At 34.8% G+C, this 20319-nt stretch overlaps 1 protein-coding gene across 3 annotated transcripts in view; it reads left to right on the top strand.

Moving 5' to 3' along the window:
* Positions 1 to 20319, top strand: part of VPS13A (vacuolar protein sorting 13 homolog A) — a 283496-nt gene that overhangs the window by 215755 nt on the left and 47422 nt on the right. For all 3 annotated transcript variants that reach the window (XM_005892982.2, XM_005892984.3, XM_005892985.2), the window contains exons 53-58: positions 5594 to 5723; positions 12764 to 12996; positions 16935 to 17088; positions 17626 to 17772; positions 17961 to 18042; positions 19673 to 19742. In XM_005892982.2, coding sequence (XP_005893044.1) covers positions 5594 to 5723; positions 12764 to 12996; positions 16935 to 17088; positions 17626 to 17772; positions 17961 to 18042; positions 19673 to 19742 — 816 coding nt within the window. The remainder of the gene's footprint in view (positions 1 to 5593; positions 5724 to 12763; positions 12997 to 16934; positions 17089 to 17625; positions 17773 to 17960; positions 18043 to 19672; positions 19743 to 20319) is intronic.

Raw genomic sequence — 20319 nt, 5'->3', positions numbered from 1 at the left:
GTGGCTGCACCAGTTTTCATTACCATTGACAATACACAATACCTTTTTCCCCAAATCCTCACCAACATTTATTTTTTTTCTTATCTTTTTGATGATAACCATTCTAATAGTGTGGGATGATATCTCATTATGGTTTTGGTTTGCATTTCCTTGATGATTAGTGATATAATTTACTTTTAAATACTTCAGAAAAAAAAAAAAAAGCAACTATGGCAAAAGCTTGATCAGTGCAGAATCTGGTGAGGAAATTGTCAGAGTCTATCATAAGCATTTTGTCTAGTTTTGAAACTTTTTATTTTTAATGAACATAATGTAAATATTGATTCTTCAGATTTTTTTTCAAACAGTAGATAACATTTTTCTTGCTGAGGCATATGGGAAAGGACCACTACGTTTTTAAGCTTTGCTAAAGACCGTGTTTATATATTTATTTCAGGATTACTCATAACATCATTTGTTTCAATATAATGTGATATTATATCCTCCTAGTACCACTACAGTTAACGTAACCTTTTCCTCTATTTATGGGTCCCAGTTTGTCTTGAATTTATTTTGTCTACTTTTTTAGTTTGTTTTCATGTCACTTACCAGTGGGCCCATGTTTATCAGTGCATTTCTGCTTTTTTTTTCCCACTGCTAACTGTACATTCTAATCATTGACTAAAATAAAATAGGCGTTGATTGAGAACCCCAGGTTGATCTAGCATATACCTAGAATTCCTCCTTGCCCATCAGTTCTCTCATTTGTGAATATGTTGAGAGAGAAGAGAGCCTGTTTTTTATGATTATCCATATTATAAAAATAGTAAATTGGTTGATTAAAACTGGCAAAACAAGTAGAAATGGCTTTTACTTATTTGCCCTTCAGTTCATTTTCCTCGCCTAGCCTTTCTCAAAGAAATTTTCACAAAATTAAGACCTCCAGGAAATGATTTGAGTGACTATTTTCTCATTTCTCTCAAACATATTACATAACTGGTAACATTCTAAGATACATAGGAGCTAAGTTGATTCTTTATATACTGTGGATAATATAGGGCATCATAGCTTAATTCTCTGACATCTGGTTGAGCCTGGCTAATCTGAACAAGAGACTTTATCAGTCCTTCTTTGGGCTTTACTTTGCACTCTTATTTATAGTCCAGTTCAGATATGAAATGTTTTAAAATTTTACCTCCTGCATTGTTATAATTATAAAAGTAAGGGGTGTAAGAGAAACTAAAATGTGATCCTGTGTAGAAATTCTGAAACTGCAAAATTAGTCGTAAAGGGAGTTTATAAAAATAACAATGTGCAAGAATGAACATGGGATTTAGATTTATAATTATTTGAAGAAGTGAAGTGAGGTTAAAGTCACTCAGTCGTGTCTCACTCTTTGCAACCCCGTGGACTATACAGTCCATGGAATTCTCCAGTCCAGAATACTGGAATGGGTAGCTGTTCCTTTCTCCAGGGAATCTTCCCAACCCAGGGATTGAACCCAGGTCTTCTGCATTGCAGGTGGATTCTTTACCAGCTGAGCCACAAGGGAAGGCCAGTTATTTGAAGAACTTCTTAAATCAAGAACATGGAATTTTGGCTTAAAAGAGGATTGAATCCAGATCCCCAAATCTTTACTCCAGTGTAGCCTTCTATTGAGTTTCACGCTACCACCTTTTCCTAAATACTGTATTACATAAGAAGCTAACATGATTCAAAGCTGACCTCATCATTTGTACTGCAAAATCTCTTTCTCCTCTATATCCTTATCTCAGTGAATGACACTGTCATCCACCCTTGTGATTCTAGATTTCTCCTGCCTCACCATGCCATCCAGTTAAACTCTTATTTTTTAAAAAAATTTTCTCTTCTTGTCTACTCTCTGCTGTCTTTTCAAATAGCTACTCTGTCCAGCACTTATTTCTTGAGTAGATTTTAAGTCTGATTCTCTAGTCTTATCTCTAGTAAATCCTCCAGAGGTAGGTTTCTAAAAATACTAAATAGGGGCGTCCCAGGTGGCTCAGTGGTAAAGAATCTGCCTGCCAGTGCAAGAGATGTGGGTTCAATCCCTGGGTCCAGAATATCCCCTGGAGTAGGAAATGGCAACCCACTCCAGTATTCTTGCTTAGAAAATTCCATGGACAGACTGGGGGGCTGCAGTCCATAGGGTTGCAAAGAGTCAGACATGACTGTGTGAATGAATGCATGCACATGCATGCACACACATACACAAAAAATAAATACCAAAATAATTGAATTTTTAAAAATAAATAAAAATACTAATGTAATCATGTCTCTTTCTTATTTAAAGTTCTTTAGTGATTTTCCATTCTTTTAAAATGTTTGTATACTACTTTTCTAAACATTTCTCTTTCTGTTGTCTCTTACCCTGTACTTAAGTCCAAGTGAAGTGTTTGTTTCCTGAATGTTCTGGGATCTTCCATGTGTTATTACCATTCCAGTTGCTCCTTTCTGCTAGAAAAGCTTCATTTCCATGCAGTCCCTTCCGTCACCTCCTTAGTCTGTATACCCAGTTTTCCATTGCATCTTTGTACACATAGATTAAAGCGTTTGTCACATTCTATTGTCATTTTCTTGTGAAGTTACTACTTGTACATAGTTAATATTCTGAGGATCCTGGTTGCTTTTTATTTTCTTTGAATTCCCTGAGGTCAATTTGAGATTAATTTTTTCATAAAGAATGTTCCGTGGTGAGTGATATAGACTTAAAGCATTTGTAAATACATCCAACCTAATTTATCTGAACAACACTGTTACATTTGCTATTCTTTCATAGAAAAGTAAGGAACATAGAACTTTTGTTTCCTCTGCCTTCCCTTCCCTTGGCTTTTTTGTTGTTGTTAGTGTGGTTCTTGTTGCTGTTGTTGAGTTTCTCAGTCATGTCTGACTCTTTGAGGCCCCATGGACTGACTGTAGCACACCAGGCTTCCCTGTCCTTCACTATCTCCCAGAGTTTACTCAGACTTATGTCCATTGAGTCGATGATGCCATCCAGCCATCTCATCCTCTGTCACCCCTTTTCCTCCTTCCCTTAATCTTTCCCAGCATTAGGGTCTTTTCCAGTGAGTCGACTCTTTACAGCAGGTGGCCAAAGTATTGGAGCTTGTTTCAGCATCAGTCCTTCCAATGAATATTCAGGGTTGATTTCTTTTAGGATTGACTGATTTGCTCTCCTTGCTGTCCAAGGGACTCTCAAGAGTCTTCTCTGGCACTGAAGTTCAAAAGCATCAGTTCTTCAGGGCTCAGCCTTCTTTACGGTCCAACTCTCACATTCAAACATGACTACCAGAAAAACCATATCTTTGACTATATGAACCTTTGTCAGCAAAGTGATATCTCTGCTTTTTAATACTCTGTCCTACATATAAAAAATAATATCATTGGATGTCCGTTTATTTTTTTAATATTTTGTAGAAAAACTGTGCAAAGCATAATCTTTGATACCAAAAATGTTGACATTTTGATTGAGTTCTTTTTTTACTGTTGCTCTCTGTTTATATTTCTGAATCTCTTGTTTTTAACAGCTATTGCAAGCATGTAAATTTGCTTCAGAAACACAATTTTAAATGAATTCATGATATTCCATCATTTAGGTGCACTATAATTAAAAGTTCTTCTATTGTTGAGAATTTGTTTCTGATTTTATAATGTTAAAAATCTGTCTTTTAGTAAAAGTTTTTATCCTGTTTGTAATCCTTTTAAAGACTAATTATGATTCCTTGCCATACTTTTTTGTCATATGGATTATTTTCTTCTAATGATGATTTGGAAAATATAATTTTATTTCTCTAGTATATGATTACTTTTTGTGTTCTTGAAGATTTTGATGCATTTAAAATTTTGAGAGTGAAACAGTATCTGCTAATTTTCCATGAAAAATATAGAGTACTTTTTCATTTCCTTCAATTTCTCTTTCCAAATTCAGTTTCTTATGAATATAATTTTGGATTTTTGAGCCAGAGTAATATATGGTTAATTTTTCAAAACTATGTTATTGAAGATATTTGGATTGATTTATAATTGGATTTCCCTGGTAGCTCAGCTGGTAAAGACTCCATCTGCAATTAGGAGACCCTAGTTCGATTCCTGGGTTGGGAAGATCTGCTGGAGAAGGGATAGGCTACCCACTCCAGTATTCTTGGATTTCCCTGGTGGCTCAGCTGGTTAAGATTCTGCCTGCAGTGCAGAAGACCTGTGTTCGATCCCTGGATTGGGACTATCCCTGGAGACGGGAAAGGCTACCTACTCCAGTATTCTCCATGGACCCTATAGTCCATGGGGTCGCAAAGAATAGGACACGACTTTCACAATATTAACGAGTTAATTTATTTGACTGGTTTAGTTTAATGTAACACAGTTCTTAAAATTTTATTTTGACTCCTCTCTGGCTTGGTTGGAAAAAGTAAGGGTTTGTGGTAATACCTTATGCTGTTGCCTATTTCAAAATGTCTTACCTTTGGAAATTAACAATTTGGCATAAAATTTTAAGTCATAACTCTTGCCTCAAATTTGTGTAGGCATTGCTGCATTGTTTTCTGGCATTCAGTATTACAGAACAGAGTGAAAAGTCTTATTTTTATTTCTAAGGGTAACTATGATTTCCCTCGATCAGGTTTAGGGTAGGCAGGTTTCCCTCTTCTTAAAATTTGATATTTCCCAAAGTCCTACATTCTGTGTTGGATGATATTGTTTCCATTCATTTAGTCTGATACCCAATGAAGTCTAATCTGCAGAGTCAGCTTTTTCAGCTCAGAAAAGTTATATTGTATTATTTTTTTGATTTTTAACTTCTCCATTTTCTTTTGCTGAATTGTTTTGTGAGTTGATTGAGTTTCTTAGATTTATATCCTGTGTCTTATGGTTTTTAAAAATAATTGAACTGAATTTTGACACAGTAAAATCGATTCTTAGGAAAGTATTACCAGTTAAATTCTCTTAGATTTGGTATAGATAAGGTAAAGTAATTGAAATAGTTTTCTTTCATAATTAATTAGTATTTAAAGTTGACAGAGGAGTTTCAGAAACCTGGAGATATTTTTTAAATTAATTTTTGACAGTGCTAGGTCTCTGTTGCTTTGTGCGGTCTTTCACCAGTTGCAGCAAGCTTGAACTACTCCTCCTTGAAGTGCTTGGGCTTCTCATTGTGGTGGCTTCTCTTCTTGTGGAGCATAGGCTCTGGGGTTCACAGTCCTTGTGGTGCAGGGACTCAGTAGTTGTGGTTCCCCAGCTCCAGAGCACAGGCTCAGTAGTCATAGCTCATGGAGTTAGTTGCTCTGTGGCATCTGGGATCTTCCCAGACAGGGATCCATGTCTCCTGCATTGGCAGGTGGATTCTTTACCTCTGAGCCACCAGGGAAACCCAACCTGAGATATTTACTTCCTAACTAGGGCAAACATTTCCCTTAAAATATTCTCATTATTTTCTCAGAAAACCACTTTTTTATTGTATAAGGAAAAATTTCAGTCTACTTTACTCAGAACTATCATAAATCTTAATTAATGGATTCAGAATTAATGAAGTATTATTTTAGATTCTTAATATATTTGTATACTTGCACTTAATTTACTGTGTTTTTTTTCCTATTTATGTCAGTTCCCTCAGTGAAATAGAAGATTCCCTCCCTCCTGGAAAAGCAGTATTTTATACATGGGCTGATCCAGTGGGCTCTAGAAAGCTGCAGTGGAAATGTGGAAAAAGCCACGGTGAAGTAACACAAAAGGATGTATGTACTGGGTTATTATGGTGTTCTTAGCAGGATTTTATTTATTTACTTTTTCAGTCTCATTAGTTTTGAGGCCTTTTGTGTTTATACTTCTTAAACACTGCTGAAGATTTTTAAAGCAATATTCAAGCTTTAACTTAACCAAAAATGTTTAAAACTGGAAGCAGTCTTATTTCTTCTACCTTCTTATTTGCTATTATATTATAAAGGGTAAACTTAGATACTTTCAGCATTCAATTTATAAACAGATACAAATTATTATTGCATTAAAGGTCATCTAAGTCAGTGTTGCTTCTGTGAAGGACATTTAAGAATCTGTTAACATACGGATTTATCTCTGAATGGCAGACTGTTGTTTTCTTTTTCTTTTTTTTTTAATTGGTTTTGCCATATATCAAAATGAATCCTCCACAGGTATACATGCGCTCCCCATCCTGAACCCCCCTCCCTCCTCCCTCCCCATAACATCCCTCTGGGTCGTCCCAGTGCACCAGCCCCAAGCATCCAGTATCGTGAATCAAACCTGGACTGGCGACTCATTTCATATATGATACTATACATGTTTCAATGCCATTCTCCCAAATCATCCCACCCTCTCCCTCTCCCACAGAATCCAAAAGACTGTTCTATACATCAGTATCTCTTTTGCTGTCTCGTATACAGGGTTATTGTTACCATCTTTCTAAATTCCATATATATGCGTTAGTATACTGTATTGGTGTTTTTCTTTCTGGCTTACTTCACTCTGTATAATAGGCTCCAGTTTTCTATAATAATAAAGTTAGGTATAAACATATTCCAGTAACATATTAAATGACTTTCAGAAATTGTTTTATTAAAGTTTCATTGATCTTTCAAAATTTATCTTAATTTGTTCCCTATTCCAGTGTCTTTTTTCTTGCCACTAGTTATTATTTCTTATCAAATGAGTAAATGAATGAGTACTGAATGTTTATTAATTTTTATGTCTTTTGCTTTTTATCTTTTGAGATGATTATATGCTTTTGGGGCTTTGTCTTATTTGGTGGTTTTTTCTAATATTAGGCCAGCCTTGTATTTTTGGAATTGACTTGCTAATGTTTTATTCAAGACTTTTGCTTGTATTCATGAAAGAAGTTGGCCTGTCACTGTCTTGTCTTCTAATAATCTTACCAGATTTTAATATTAAGGTCATCCTGACTTCTAATACATGTTGGGAATTATCTACAATTTTTCTGTTTTTTGAAAGAGTTCATGTTAGACTGGTATGATTTGTAGAATGTTTGGAATGTTTGCTGTAGAGTTCACGAGTGAAGCCTAGTCATCTTACCTTCAATAGTCTTTATAAGAAAGTTTTTAAATTAGGAATGCTACTATTTATTAACAGGGCAGTTCAGTTTTCTACTTTTATTTGTGTGGTTTTGATAAGAGTTTTTCTAAGAATGCATTTATTTCATCTCAGTTTTCTAATATATTGATATAAATGTTTTTATAATATCCATATTTTTATCTTTTTAAGATTTATGGTGATGATTCTTCTTTTTGTTCCATTCCTAGTGTAGGATATTTGTGCCTTCATTCCTTTTTTCCCTAAGTTTTGCTGAAATTTTATTAGTTTAATTAGTTTCAGTTTGGTTTTGTCTGTCAGAAAACCATCAGTTTCCCTTTTGATCTCTTTTATACATTTGTTTTCATTTTCACCTATTTTTGCCTAATCTATATTATATTCTTTCACCTTTCTTCTGTTTTAATTTGGTAATTTTCCTTTAAACTCTTGAGATAGATAATTGTATTAATCTGCTCAGGATGCTATAACAAAATACCTTAGCCTGGATGCCTTAAACAGTGGAGATTCATTTCTAGTGGTACTGGAGGCAGGAAGCCTGAGATCAGAATGCTAGCATAGTCAAATTCTGGTGAACTTTTATGAGGATGCTTCCTGGCTTGCAGATGGCAGCCTTCTTGCTATGTCTTCACAGGGTGAAGAGAGAGGGAGTGAGCTCTCTGGTATTTCTTATAAGGAAAGGAATACTGGTGGATCAGAGCCCTATTTACACCCTTCCCCTCCCCCATGGTGTCATTTAACCATGATGTCATTACCTCCACCATATAGTCATATTGGAGGCTGAGACTGTAACATATGAATGGGGAGAGGGGAGCAGCACAAATGAGTTCACAGCAGATACCTAGATCATTGCTTTTTAGATTTTCTTCACTTTTTATTTGAAGTCACTTATCCCATGGACGGAGGAGCCTGGTAGGCTGCAGTCCACGGGGTCGCGAAGAGTCGGACACGACTGAGCGACTTCACTTTCATTTTTCACTTTCATGCATTGGAGAAGGAAATGGCAACCCACTCCAGTGTTCTTGCCTGGAGAATCCCAGGGACGGGGAAGCCTGATGGGCTGCCGTCTATGGGGTCGCACAGAGTTGGACACGACTGAAGCAACTTAGCAGCAGCAGCAGCAGCAAAGTCACAAACTTCTTCCAAAAACAGTAGCAATTCTTTCTCACAAATTTGGCTGTATATTAATTATTTTTTAGTTCAAAATATTTTCTGAATTTCATTGTGATTTATTTTAATGTTTTGGTTTCATGGTTACTTAGGTTATCACTTTTCAAAAGTATTTTTTTTTGTTTATTTATTTCTAATTTAATTCCACTGTGACCAGAGAACATACTCTGAATCAGTTCATTGAAATTTGTTGAAATCGACTTTGTGGGCTTGTAATCAATTTTTGTTAATATTTTATGTGTATTTGAAAAAAATACATATTCTGTGGTTGGCATACATATATGACATACATATTGACATACATATATGTCAATTTGTTCAAGTTTTGTTGAGTTGTTTAGATCTTCTATCTTATTAAGTTTTTTGTTTGTGGTGGTTCTGTTGCTGTGAGAATGGTGTCTGAAATCATGGATCTATGCATACCTTTTTTGGTTTTCTTAATTTGGGCTCTTACATTTTGAAACTGTGTGATTCAGTTCAGTTCAGTCGCTCAGTTGTGTCTGACTCTCTGTGACCCCATGGATTGAAGCACGCCAGGCCTCCGTGTCCATCACCAACTTACAAAGTTTACTCAAACTCATATCCATTGAGTCTGTGATGCCATCCAACCATCTCATCCTCTGTCATCCCCTTCTCCTCCTGCCTTCAGTCTTTCCCAGCGTCAGGGGCTTTTCAAATGAGTCAGCTCTTTGCATTAGGTGGCCAAAGTATTGGAGTTTCAGCTTCAACATCAGCCTTTCCAATGAACATTTAGGACTGATTTCCTTTAGGATGGACTGGTTGGATCTCCTTGCAACTATGTAATTAGGTAGATATAAATTTAGAATTGTTGTCTTTTGTTAAGTTGATTCTTATTAGTGTATAATGTTGCAGTGCCCACCACAGTATCTTTTTGGGCTTAAATATTGAGACTTATAAAACTATCATAGGCCACAGTTTGCAACTGCCTAACTGGGAGGATTATTGTTGTTGTTTAGTCACTAAGTTGTGTCTGACTCTTCTGAGACCCTGTGGACTGTAGCCTGCCAGGCTCCTCTGTCCATGGGATTTTCCAGGCAAGAGTTGTTGACTAAAATATTATTCAAAACCTAAAAGTGTTGAGAGTTATGTTCTATTCGGCAGGAATTTTTAGGACTTCAATCCCAGGAGGCAGCATCTAAAGTATCTCTGAGAGAATTACTCTGAAGTGGCAAGGCGGTGTTGAGGGAGCCAGGATATATAGGAGTATTGTAACAAAGGACAGGTAGTCTGAACATCAAAAGATTATTGTTAATTTAAGAAAAGCAGATAGGTCAAGTTAAGGCATTGAGCACTTTTCTGTGTATGGGAAGGTACAAGAGTCTGGGCTCACTGAACTCATTCTTCTGATATTCACCTCAGCTATCTGGGACTAGTATCCTGTGTTTTTATATTCTGAGTTCCCTCGGGGCTCACCAGCTCATCCTAGACTGCGACTGTAATTGTTGACTGTGACATCCTTTGTTTACTAATATGGCAGGCAGTATTCCACTTATCAGAGTGAATAGCTGATTAGTTTCATTTGTCTGAAAATGTCTTTATTTTGCTCTGTTTTTAGTGAAGTATTTCTGCCAGATATCAAATTTCAGTTTCAGCACCTCTTTCCTCTTCCTCTTAGGAATTCACCATTGCATAAATGTTAGACTTTTCATCATGTCTCTTACGACTTTTACGTGTTGTTCTAAGACACATGTTCTATGATGTCTCTTACGACTTTTATGTGTTCTTTAATCCTTTTCTCTCCTTCCTTCAGTATGAATATTTCCTTCTGACTTGTTTTTCACTGTACTTCTTTTACTGTGTCTAATCTCCTCTTAAAATCATCTATTGAGTTCTTAATTTTAGTTATTGAAATATCAGTTCTAAGGTTTCTATTATAAAAGTTTTTGTTCCCATATTCTCTATCTTGTTACAAAATTTCTTGAATGTTCTGATCATAACTACTTTAAAGACTGACAATTCCAATACCTAGATTTCTTCTGGATATTTTAAAATTTTCTCTTTTCTTGGTTTTCACTAAAATCCATTCTGTTTGCATGTTTGTTTTTGACTCTGTGCTGAACACAGTATATGAAAAATTTTAAAGATAATTTGAGACTCTGAATGATGTTCCCTAACTTCTCAGTATTTGCTTCTACTTTTTGAACTGACAGTTGTGAACTCTGGATACAAAGTCCACTTTGTCTTTTCTGTTACTTTTTTTTGTTTTGTTTCTTGGTTTTATTTATTTATTTGACTACACTGAGTTTTAGTTGTGGCATGAGGGATCTTTAGTTATGGCCTGTGAACTCTTAGTTCCGCATGTGGGATCTAGTTCCCAGACCCTGGATCCAACCTGAGCTCCCTGCATTGGGAACACAGAGTCTTAGCCATTGGACCACCAGGGAAGTCCCACAAAGTTCACTTTTATTGGCTTTCTTTATCTCTCAGATCTTGGTGCCATTAATTCATGCTATCTTAGAAGCTTTTCTGTCTTTTCAGACACATATTTTTCCTTTTTAGATGTTTTCCAACTTTTTGCTGTTAGCAAGAGGGTTTGTCTCAGACCACCTAGTCATCAGTTGCCAGAACAGAAACCCATGATATCTTTTTAAAATTAAGCTTGTTAGCATATGGGAGTATAATGGCATTTTGTGTATTGATTTTTTTTTTAATCCAGAAAATTCACTGAATTCTCTTATTAATATTGTTTTTTATTTTTCCACATGTACAATCATGACACTTAAAAATAATGAGAGTTTTGTTTTCTCCTTTTCAGTCCTTTCATCTTTAATTTCTTTTTGCCTTACTGGACTGGCTTGCATCTCTCTGTCCTGTTTAATAAAACTGATGTTTACATATATTTTTGCCTTATTTCTGGTCTCATGTTATATGACATCAACATTTACCTTTAAGTGTGATCTTTGCTGAAGTTTGGTATGTGTTTGGGAAGTTTGATAAGAGGTTAAAGAACTTCTCATGTAGTCTTTGTTTGCCAAAATTTTTTATTATTCCTGAATATTGAATTTTGTAAAATGTTTTCTCTCACATTTTATTTGTATAACATTCCTTTCCTCATACATTCATCTTGGATCATTTTACTCTTGCTGGTATTTAATTCCTCCTGTAGAATTTGCTCGAGTGAATTTCTGTTGGTGGTGATATTTAGTAGTTTTCATTTGTTTTCAAGCATCTTTATTTCTTGTACTTTTCTTCACTGAGGAATACTTTTGCTGAGTAAGGAATTCTGAGTTCCGAGTTATTTTCTTTTAGAATATTGATTGTACTTTTCCATTGTCTTTCCAGTGTTGCTCTTGTGAAGTCCAGTGTTGTTTAAATGTATTTGAGAGAGTTGCCCATGATTGGCCTAACTTTATTTTTTAAATTCATGATTATTAGATTTATTTTTTAAAAAATAATTCATTTTAATATTAAAAATAATAAGCTATTTAACATGTCGATTAGTACCTTTGCATCAGTTCAGTGCAGTTAAGTTGCTCAGTCGTGTCCGACTCTTTGTGACCCCATGGATTACAGCACGCCAGGCTTCCCTGTCCATTTCCAACTCCCTGAGCTTGCTCAAACTCATGTCCATTGAGTCAGTGATGCCATCCAACCATCTCATCCTCTGTTGTCCTCTTCTCCTCCTGCCTTCAGTCTTTCCCGGCATCAGAGTCTTTTCAAATGAGTCAGCTCTTTGCATCAGGTGGCCAAAGTATTGGTGCCTCAGCTTCAATAAGTACTTTTGCATACTTATATCACAATGATAGTTGAAGTTTGCAAAGATAAACTTGTAATCCACTATAACAGAAATATTTCAGAATTACTTGGAAATTTGCTTATTTACATCTTAATGTAGTTTTAGTATTGTGTATTGTATTTTAGAGAGTGTTGTATTTTAGAGAGTGTTTTAAGTAACATGACTATAGTAACTTACTTTTAATTTTAGTGGATTATAACATGAATGTGTACTGTATATTATAATACCTTGTTTAATCAGAATGTTCATTAACTAGGAATTAATGGCTGACAGTTAACTATTAGAAGTTAATTATTTTAAACTCAAGACCCTGATATCAGCACAATGCTTATATAGAAAGTCTTTCTGTAGTATTAACCCTGTAGTATTTGTGCTTTGTAGAGCATGCAACTGGCGTGTCAAATATTCTTTTATCTTATTTAGTTCACCTCTGAAAAGGAATAGAAGTTTCTGACTAAACAACTTTTAATGCATAACACATTGATTAGTGTTGTAATAAGGCAGAGAAGATAAATTGTGTTACTAATTAGCCTACAAAGGAAGACTAATTAGATTTTACTATGATATTAAAAGTTTACCTGTCTTCCTGACTTCATAATGATTATGGCAAAAAATTTCATTAACTAATTTGAATTATGTAAATTTCAAAATGTTACACAATTGTTAATTTATTTTATTCCTATGAAGGAGCTACCATTACTATTCTCATTTTTCAAGTGTGGAATGTAGATTTCATGTTGGTTGGGACCAAACCCTAATTTTCTTATTTTTTTGATGATTTTATTTCAGGATATGATGACACCTATAAATTTGGGGAAAACGACCATTTATTTAGTTTCATTTTTTGAAGGCTTACAACGCATAATTTTATTCACTGAAGATCCAAGAGTATTTAAAGTGACATATGAAAGTGAGAAAGCAGAGTTAGCAGAGCAAGAAATTGTGTTGGCGTTACAAGATGTTGGGATTTCTCTTGTCAACAATTATACAAAGCAAGAAGTAGCCTATATTGGCATTACAAGGTTAGATGTATTAGAATTTGGATACATTTAAGTGTAAGTTCTTAATCATTAAGAATTGTGATTGTAAAGTCTAAAATGAATTAAATTTTGTTTTGACTATTCAGTGATACTAATCAAAGGTAATGCTAATTTAAAAGTGCCTTGATACTTTTTTTGCCTTTCAAGATAAAGATATACCAAAAATCAGATTTATACATCTCTCATCATGTTATTTTCCCAACTCTCTGAAAATTAGAATTATTCAACTTATTAAAAGTATATTTTCTTTCTTTAACATGTCACAAGGAAATGTTTAATTGTTCATTACCACCTGTTTCTATGAGTTTATTTTGAAGCGTGTTTGATTTGCTACACTGTGTTAGTTCCTGTTACATAACATAGTGACTCAGTATTTCTGTTTATTACAGTGATCACAATAAGTCTAATTACCGTCTGTGACCATACAAAAATTATTCATTATTATTGACTGTATTCCCCACTCTATACATCTTACTTTCTAATCACTTTCTACTTTGATCTTGGCACTTTAAGATCTAATAAGTTAATATTGTATTTACCATTTCCCATATAAGTCATCACCAGTAAAACTCTCTTCTTTCCTTTATGCACTTAATGTTTCTGTTCGTAACTACTTGAAATTAGTATTTTTATAGTACTGCCTAATTTGAGACTGTTGCTAGATTCCAGTTTGCATAACAAGGATAATGTTTTAATCTCTTGAATTAAACTCTCAGACATATAAATTAAAGGTTTATGATACAGATTTGAATTCGTTTTTCTATGTAAATTTGTCTAGAAATGTCCCTAACTTCTTGAATGGTAACTATGCCATTTAAAAAGGCATATTAAAGGAAATTCCAGTCTAGTGGTTAGTATTCAGCGCTTCCATTGGAGGGGCACAGATTCGATCCCTAGTCAGAGAACTAAGAACCTGTGTGCCAAACAGTGCAGCCAAATCAATAAATAAGCATGTTAAAACTATTTTCTTAGAAATTTTTATTGTTCTCAAAAAATATTTTATTACTGAAATAGAAAGTTCAAATAGACAACAGATTTTAAGCCTGTGAAACCTAACGTGCTGTCTCCTATGCTAAATGATGTGAATGCAAAGGGAATTAGTACATGGTTTCTATCTTTCTGTTTATTAAGAAAACATAAATTTTAGAAGAAAGAGAACAAGAAATTTTAGAATTAATAAAATTAAATAATTTACATACTTAAACAGAATGAGTGAAGTGATTTTAGAATGTGGATAGATTTTTCTTTGAGGTGTGGAAACTGGAAGCTGTTCAGGAGCCTCTTTTCCCACCTTTGTGTGTGTTTGCTATGTGGCATGGCATGCAGGATCTTAATTACCTGACCAAAGATCAAACCTGCATCCCCTGCAGTGAAAGCATGGAGTCTTAACTACTGGACCACCAGGGAAGTCCCTAGAATGTGGATAGATTTTTAAATTTGTCTTTAAGTCTTTCAGTGGTTTTTTAGTAAATAAGATTTGTTCCATTCACTCTCTCTCCTCTATTACTATTTCACACTTTGCATGCATGTGTCCTGTCAGACTCCTTGAGACCCCATGGACTGTAGCTTGCCAGGTTCCTCTATCCATGGAATTTTCCAGGCAAGAATACTGCAGTGGGTTGCCATTTCCTCCCCAGGGATCTTCCCAACCCAGGGATTGAACCCACATCTTAAAGTCTCCAGCATTGGCAAGCAGATTCTTTATCACTGAGCCAGACTCTTTGTGATCCCATGGACTATACAGTTCATGGAATTCTCCAGGCCAGAATAATGGAGTTGGTAGCCTTTCCCTTCTTCAGGGGATCTTCCCAACCTAGGGTTCTAACCCAGGTCTCCTGCATTGCAGGGGATTCTTTACCAGCTGAGCCACAAGGGAAGCCCATTTCACATTTTGGCTCTTTTTAAATCCCATTCTCTCTCAGCTCAGTGCCTTGAGTCTTGTTTCACCAAGTAAACTGATGTAGTCAAAAAGGAACTTCCAAAGACCTCCTCCCAACATCTCAGCTTCCTATGTACCAGTATTTTTTACCTATATATTGCAGCAACATACTTCCCACTTATCATAGATATATTGTATGTGCTCCTATTTAAACATATTTTTCTTCTTTTGCACTATATCTCATTCACTCTTGCCTCTTGAGACACTGACCCAGCAATCCTCTTCTTTCTCTGTCCTACTTCAATAATTTTTGGCTCCCTACTGAATTGTCCAAATAAGTTTAATATCTTTCAACTAAAAAAATTCTCTTGAACCTACTTTCCCTGCTACCTACTGTACATTTCTTTGCTTTACTTTATAGCTGAACTCACTAGAAGTGTTATCTATTTAAAAAAATATTTTCACTCTCTCCAGTTCTTTTTTTTACCCATTTTTTCTTAACAGTTCTGAACAGGCTTTTAAAGCTGGTCTTGATAAGAGCACCAGAGACCTATGTTTTGCCAGGTGCATTGTACAATTACCAGTCTTCATGTTGCTTAAGTTTATAACATTCTAACATTCTACACAGATCCCTCCTTGACCCAGTTTCTTTGACTTGACTTCCAGGATAGCTCACCGCCTTGGTTTTTCTTTCTGTTCCAGCATTCTTAGTCACACTTCTTGGTGCCTTGTCATTTTCTCAACTGCTTAATATTGGGTATCTTGAGGCTCTCAGACCTGAGTCCGCTTCTCTTCTCTGTTTCAGTTTTATGATTTCAAATACCATATATATGCAGAAAACTTCTTGAAGTGTATCTTCGGCTAGATTTTTGTTCTGAGTTCTGGACAGACTTGTCTGTCCAGCTGCTTACATAAAATCTCTACTTAGATATCTAAGAGACTTCTTAAGCTTTATAGTAGGTAAAACCAAACTCCTTCCTCATTCTATCAAAACCTTCTTTCCCACTGGAGGTAATGACATCTGCATTCTTCTAGTTGCTCATGTCAAAATCTGGGGAATCATCTTTGATTTCTTTATCTTACCCCCTAATTTATTTGCCCTTACCCCCTCTAATCTATCTGAAAATATTGTTTTGGATCTTGCTTCAGAACACACATAGAATCTGACCACTTTGTAATGCTTCAGTCTTACCACCCTAGGCAGAACCATCACCATTTTTCTCCTAGCTTACTGTATTACATTCCTAACAAGTTTTCCTGTCCTAGTCTTCATCCTTTATTTTTTTTCCCTTGCTTCCCATCCCATCACACAGTTTATTCTTAAACCTTAAGTCAGATCATATTGCTGATTATCTTCTCATAATCATTCAATGGGTTCTCATCTCAGAATAAAACTCAGTCTTTACCATATCCTCAAGGCTTTACATTGTTTTGCCTCTCATTATCTATCTTACTTCATCTTCTACTCTTAGTGTATTCCAAGCATGCCAAGCCCCCTTGCTTGTCCTGTGCTATGGCATGCTCTGCTTTGTAGTCTTTGCTCTAGCTTGTCTCTCTACCTGAAATGTCCGCCTGGATAACTACCCCATCTTCTTTCAGGCTGTTGAAATCTCACCTTCTTAATGACACCTCCAATGACCATTCTGTTTTGATACTGCAACCCCCACCACTTTGCATATCCCAGTACTCTAGATCCTCCTTAACCTATCTGCTTTTTCTTCTTTCAAAAGCCATGTTTACCTCCTAATATATTGAAATATGCTAATTTACTGTTTAGTGTCAGTCTGTCTCTCCTCAGGTAAAAGAAGGTTCCAAAATGGCAGAAACTTTCCCTAATAATATTGCTGCCACCTAGAATAGTGCCTGAATAAGAGTTTAATAAGTATTGGTTGAATGAATTCATGTTTTTAAACTTAAAATGTGCTTGCTTACAACTAGAGATATGCAAAAATTCACTGACGGTTTTGTAATTCATGTAATAAACCAGTTAAAACGAAACTGTTTATAAATTAGTACCATGATTTTTGCTTTCATATATAAGTTCTGATGTGGTTTGGGAGACAAAGCCCAGGAAGAAGGCAAGATGGAAGCCAATGAGTGTAAAGCACACTGAGAAGTTAGAGAAGGAATTTAAGGAATATGTTGAATCTTCACCATCAGAAGATAAGGTTATTGAGTTGGACACCAACATTCTGGTAATATTTTTAAGTACTGATATGAAGTTTTAATTTCTATCTGTTGTAATTAGATGAACCATGAGTTCGTTTTTAAGGAAAGACAAGTTTGCTTACAAAACAATGAATCTTATACGTACTTTATATAGAATATTTTAAAGGAATAGTTCTCTGTCTTAAGATTCAGACTTTTTTAAGTGCTGATGATCTAAGTTGTTTTGCTTTATTTTTAAAGTTATTTTTCTTATATTGCTTTATTTTTTGATGAATTTTAGTGAAGTAAAAGTTAAAGAAATAAAGTAAAAAAAATTATATAAAAAGTGATAAAATCAAGTTACCAGGGGTATATGAATATTTTGTGAATATTATATGAATATTTGTGAGTTGCATGTGTATGGGATATAAAGATCTCAATCCAAATCTTATCAAATATTTAGCCTACTATTTAAATTAATATTATCATAAAACTTTTTTGGTACAGATTTCTAACTTTAGTCAATTAATAAAGAGAAATTCTGTGGGTTTTTTTTTGTTGGGGGCGGTGGGCATATTTTTCAGGTTCGCTTCACACCTGGTGCTTCTAACATGAAAATTCTGCAGCCACATGTAATAGCTATAAGAAGAAATTATCTTCCAGCATTAAAAGTAGAATATAGCACATCTGCACATCAGTCATCGTTTAGAATTCAAATTTATAGAATACAGGTAAGTTTGAAAAGATATTCAAATCATATTCTAAAGAAATATGGCAATACAATAAATGTATTCCCACAGTCTGTTTTGTCTGTAGTTTGTTGGACTAGAGTGTTTGATGCCTTCTACTTCTTAAATTTTGTTATTCTAGTCAGATTCTATAATTAACATATTAATATACTGACCTTTTTGTTTCTTAGATCCAAAACCAAATACATGGTGCTATATTTCCATTCGTGTTTTATCCCATTAAACCGCCCAAGTCCGTCACCTTGGATTCAGGTTTGTTTCTATTTTTAGATTGCCATAAAAATGGTTGTATTAGCTATTTGATTTATTTTACTATAAAAGTATGAAGTGAAACCCTTCTCAAGTTTAGTTTCTATAGGATCATTGGAAAATTCAGTGGCTTGAAAAAAGACCAGGAAGTACTCAACTAACTTCAATAAAACTGAGTGAATACTGAAGAAAAGATTGATTAGAAATGTATATATAATTTTTAGAGACATTAATTTCTTTAAAAGATTACAAGTTTGTAAATTCCTAATTTAAAAGCCACTAGAACCTTTAAATAAAGCAATAAGACCATGAAGTCTATTTTCACAAAGTTGTCCTGATGATTCTAATGTATACTTCTGGTTTAAAATCACTGATTTAAAGGTTCAGTTAAAATCTCAAAAATATACAAGCAACTCCTACAGCTCAACTCCAGAAAAATAAATGACCCAATCAAAAAATGGGCCAAAGAACTAAATAGACATTTCTCCAAAGAAGACATACAGATGGCTAACAAACACATGAAAAGATGCTCAACATCACTCATTATCAGAGAAATGCAAATCAAAACCACTATGAGGTACCATTTCACGCCAGTCAGAATGGCTGCGATCCAAAAGTCTACAAGCAATAAATGCTGGAGAGGGTGTGGAGAAAAGGGAACTCTCTTACACTGTTGGTGGGAATGCAAACTAGTACAGCCACTATGGAGAACAGTGTGGAGATTCCTTAAAAAACTGGAAATAGAACTGCCTTATGATCCAGCAATCCCACTGCTGGGCATACACACTGAGGAAACCAGAAGGGAAAGAGACACGTGTACCCCAATGTTCATCGCAGCACTGTTTATAATAGCCAGGACATGGAAGCAACCTAGATGCCCATCAGCAGACGAATGGATAAGAAAGCTGTGGTACATATACACAATGGAGTATTACTCAGCCATTAAAAAGAATACATTTGAATCAGTTCTAATGAGATGGATGAAACTGGAACCTATTATACAGAGTGAAGTAAGCCAGAAAGAAAAACACCAATACAGTATACTAACGCATATATATGGAATTTCGAAACATCGTAACAATAACCCTGTGTACGAGACAGCAAAAGAGACAGTGATGTATAGATCAGTCTTATGGACTCTGTGGGAGAGGGAGAGGGTGGGGAGATTTGGGAGAATGGCATTGAAACATGTATAATATCATGTATGAAACGAGTCGCCAGTCCAGGTTCGATGCATGATACTGGATGCTTGGGGCTGGTGCACTGGGATGACCCAGAGGGAGGGTATGGGGAGGGAGGAGGGAGGAGGGTTCAGGATGGGGAAGACAGGTATACCTGTGGCGGATTCATTTCGATATTTGGCAAAACTAATACAATATTGTAAAGTTTAAAAATAAAAAAAAAATAAAAAAGGTTCAGTTAACCTAAAAGTGAATACAGATAATTAAAAAAAACAATCCTGCAGTCTGAAATTAAGACTGTGGTAGATCTTACAAATATCAGTAATTTTAATTCATACTTATGATTTAATACATAATTTAAGTGTCCATTGTGGTGTGTATTAAATTACAAGAAAATGCTTATCTTTTGTTTAAAGCATCATTAGATTAATCATATTTGTTAACCTTTACAGCACCAAAACCCTTTACTGATGTCAGTATTGTCATGAGATCTGCAGGACATTCGCAGATATCACGTATTAAGTAAGTGTCTTAATATGTTTATTTTGTGTACATTTAAAGCACAGTGTTTTGTTTAAATATGTGAGCTAATTGTACTCTTAAATAAATTTTAGATGAGTCAAAGATTTAAAAGTAAAATGTTAAATTAGAAAGGTCATAGAAAAAATCAATTATTTCATAATCTTGAGAAGTCAGAAGGCTTCAAATGAATTATACATAGATATTAATAATAGTCATTTCTGAATTATGTGTATTTTATTACTTTATTTTTTATTTGTTTTCTCTGTTGTCTATCATTACTGCATACTGTTTTATAAACAAGAAAGAAAATAGTATATTCAAATTCAGTCACCACCCATTTCAAAAAACAGAACAGTGACAGAAGCATCCATCTACGTATCACTCCCATATTTCTTGTTTCCTCCACCCTATCACCAAGATAAATACTGTTTTTATTCCCTTTTAAAAATACTGGTTTATTATTTATGTGTAGCTAAACATTATGCTTCTTACTTTGCCAAAAGTTGTGCTAATTAAATTTTTTTCGAACTGTAAATATATGCCTTGGGCTTGCTTTTTCTATTCAAATTTTTACTAA

This window comes from Bos mutus, chromosome 8, assembly GCF_027580195.1.
Source record: "Bos mutus isolate GX-2022 chromosome 8, NWIPB_WYAK_1.1, whole genome shotgun sequence".
Lineage (NCBI taxonomy): Eukaryota > Metazoa > Chordata > Mammalia > Artiodactyla > Bovidae > Bos > Bos mutus.
Note: the sequence above shows the minus strand (reverse complement) of the source record. Positions and strands in the feature narration are given on the sequence as shown.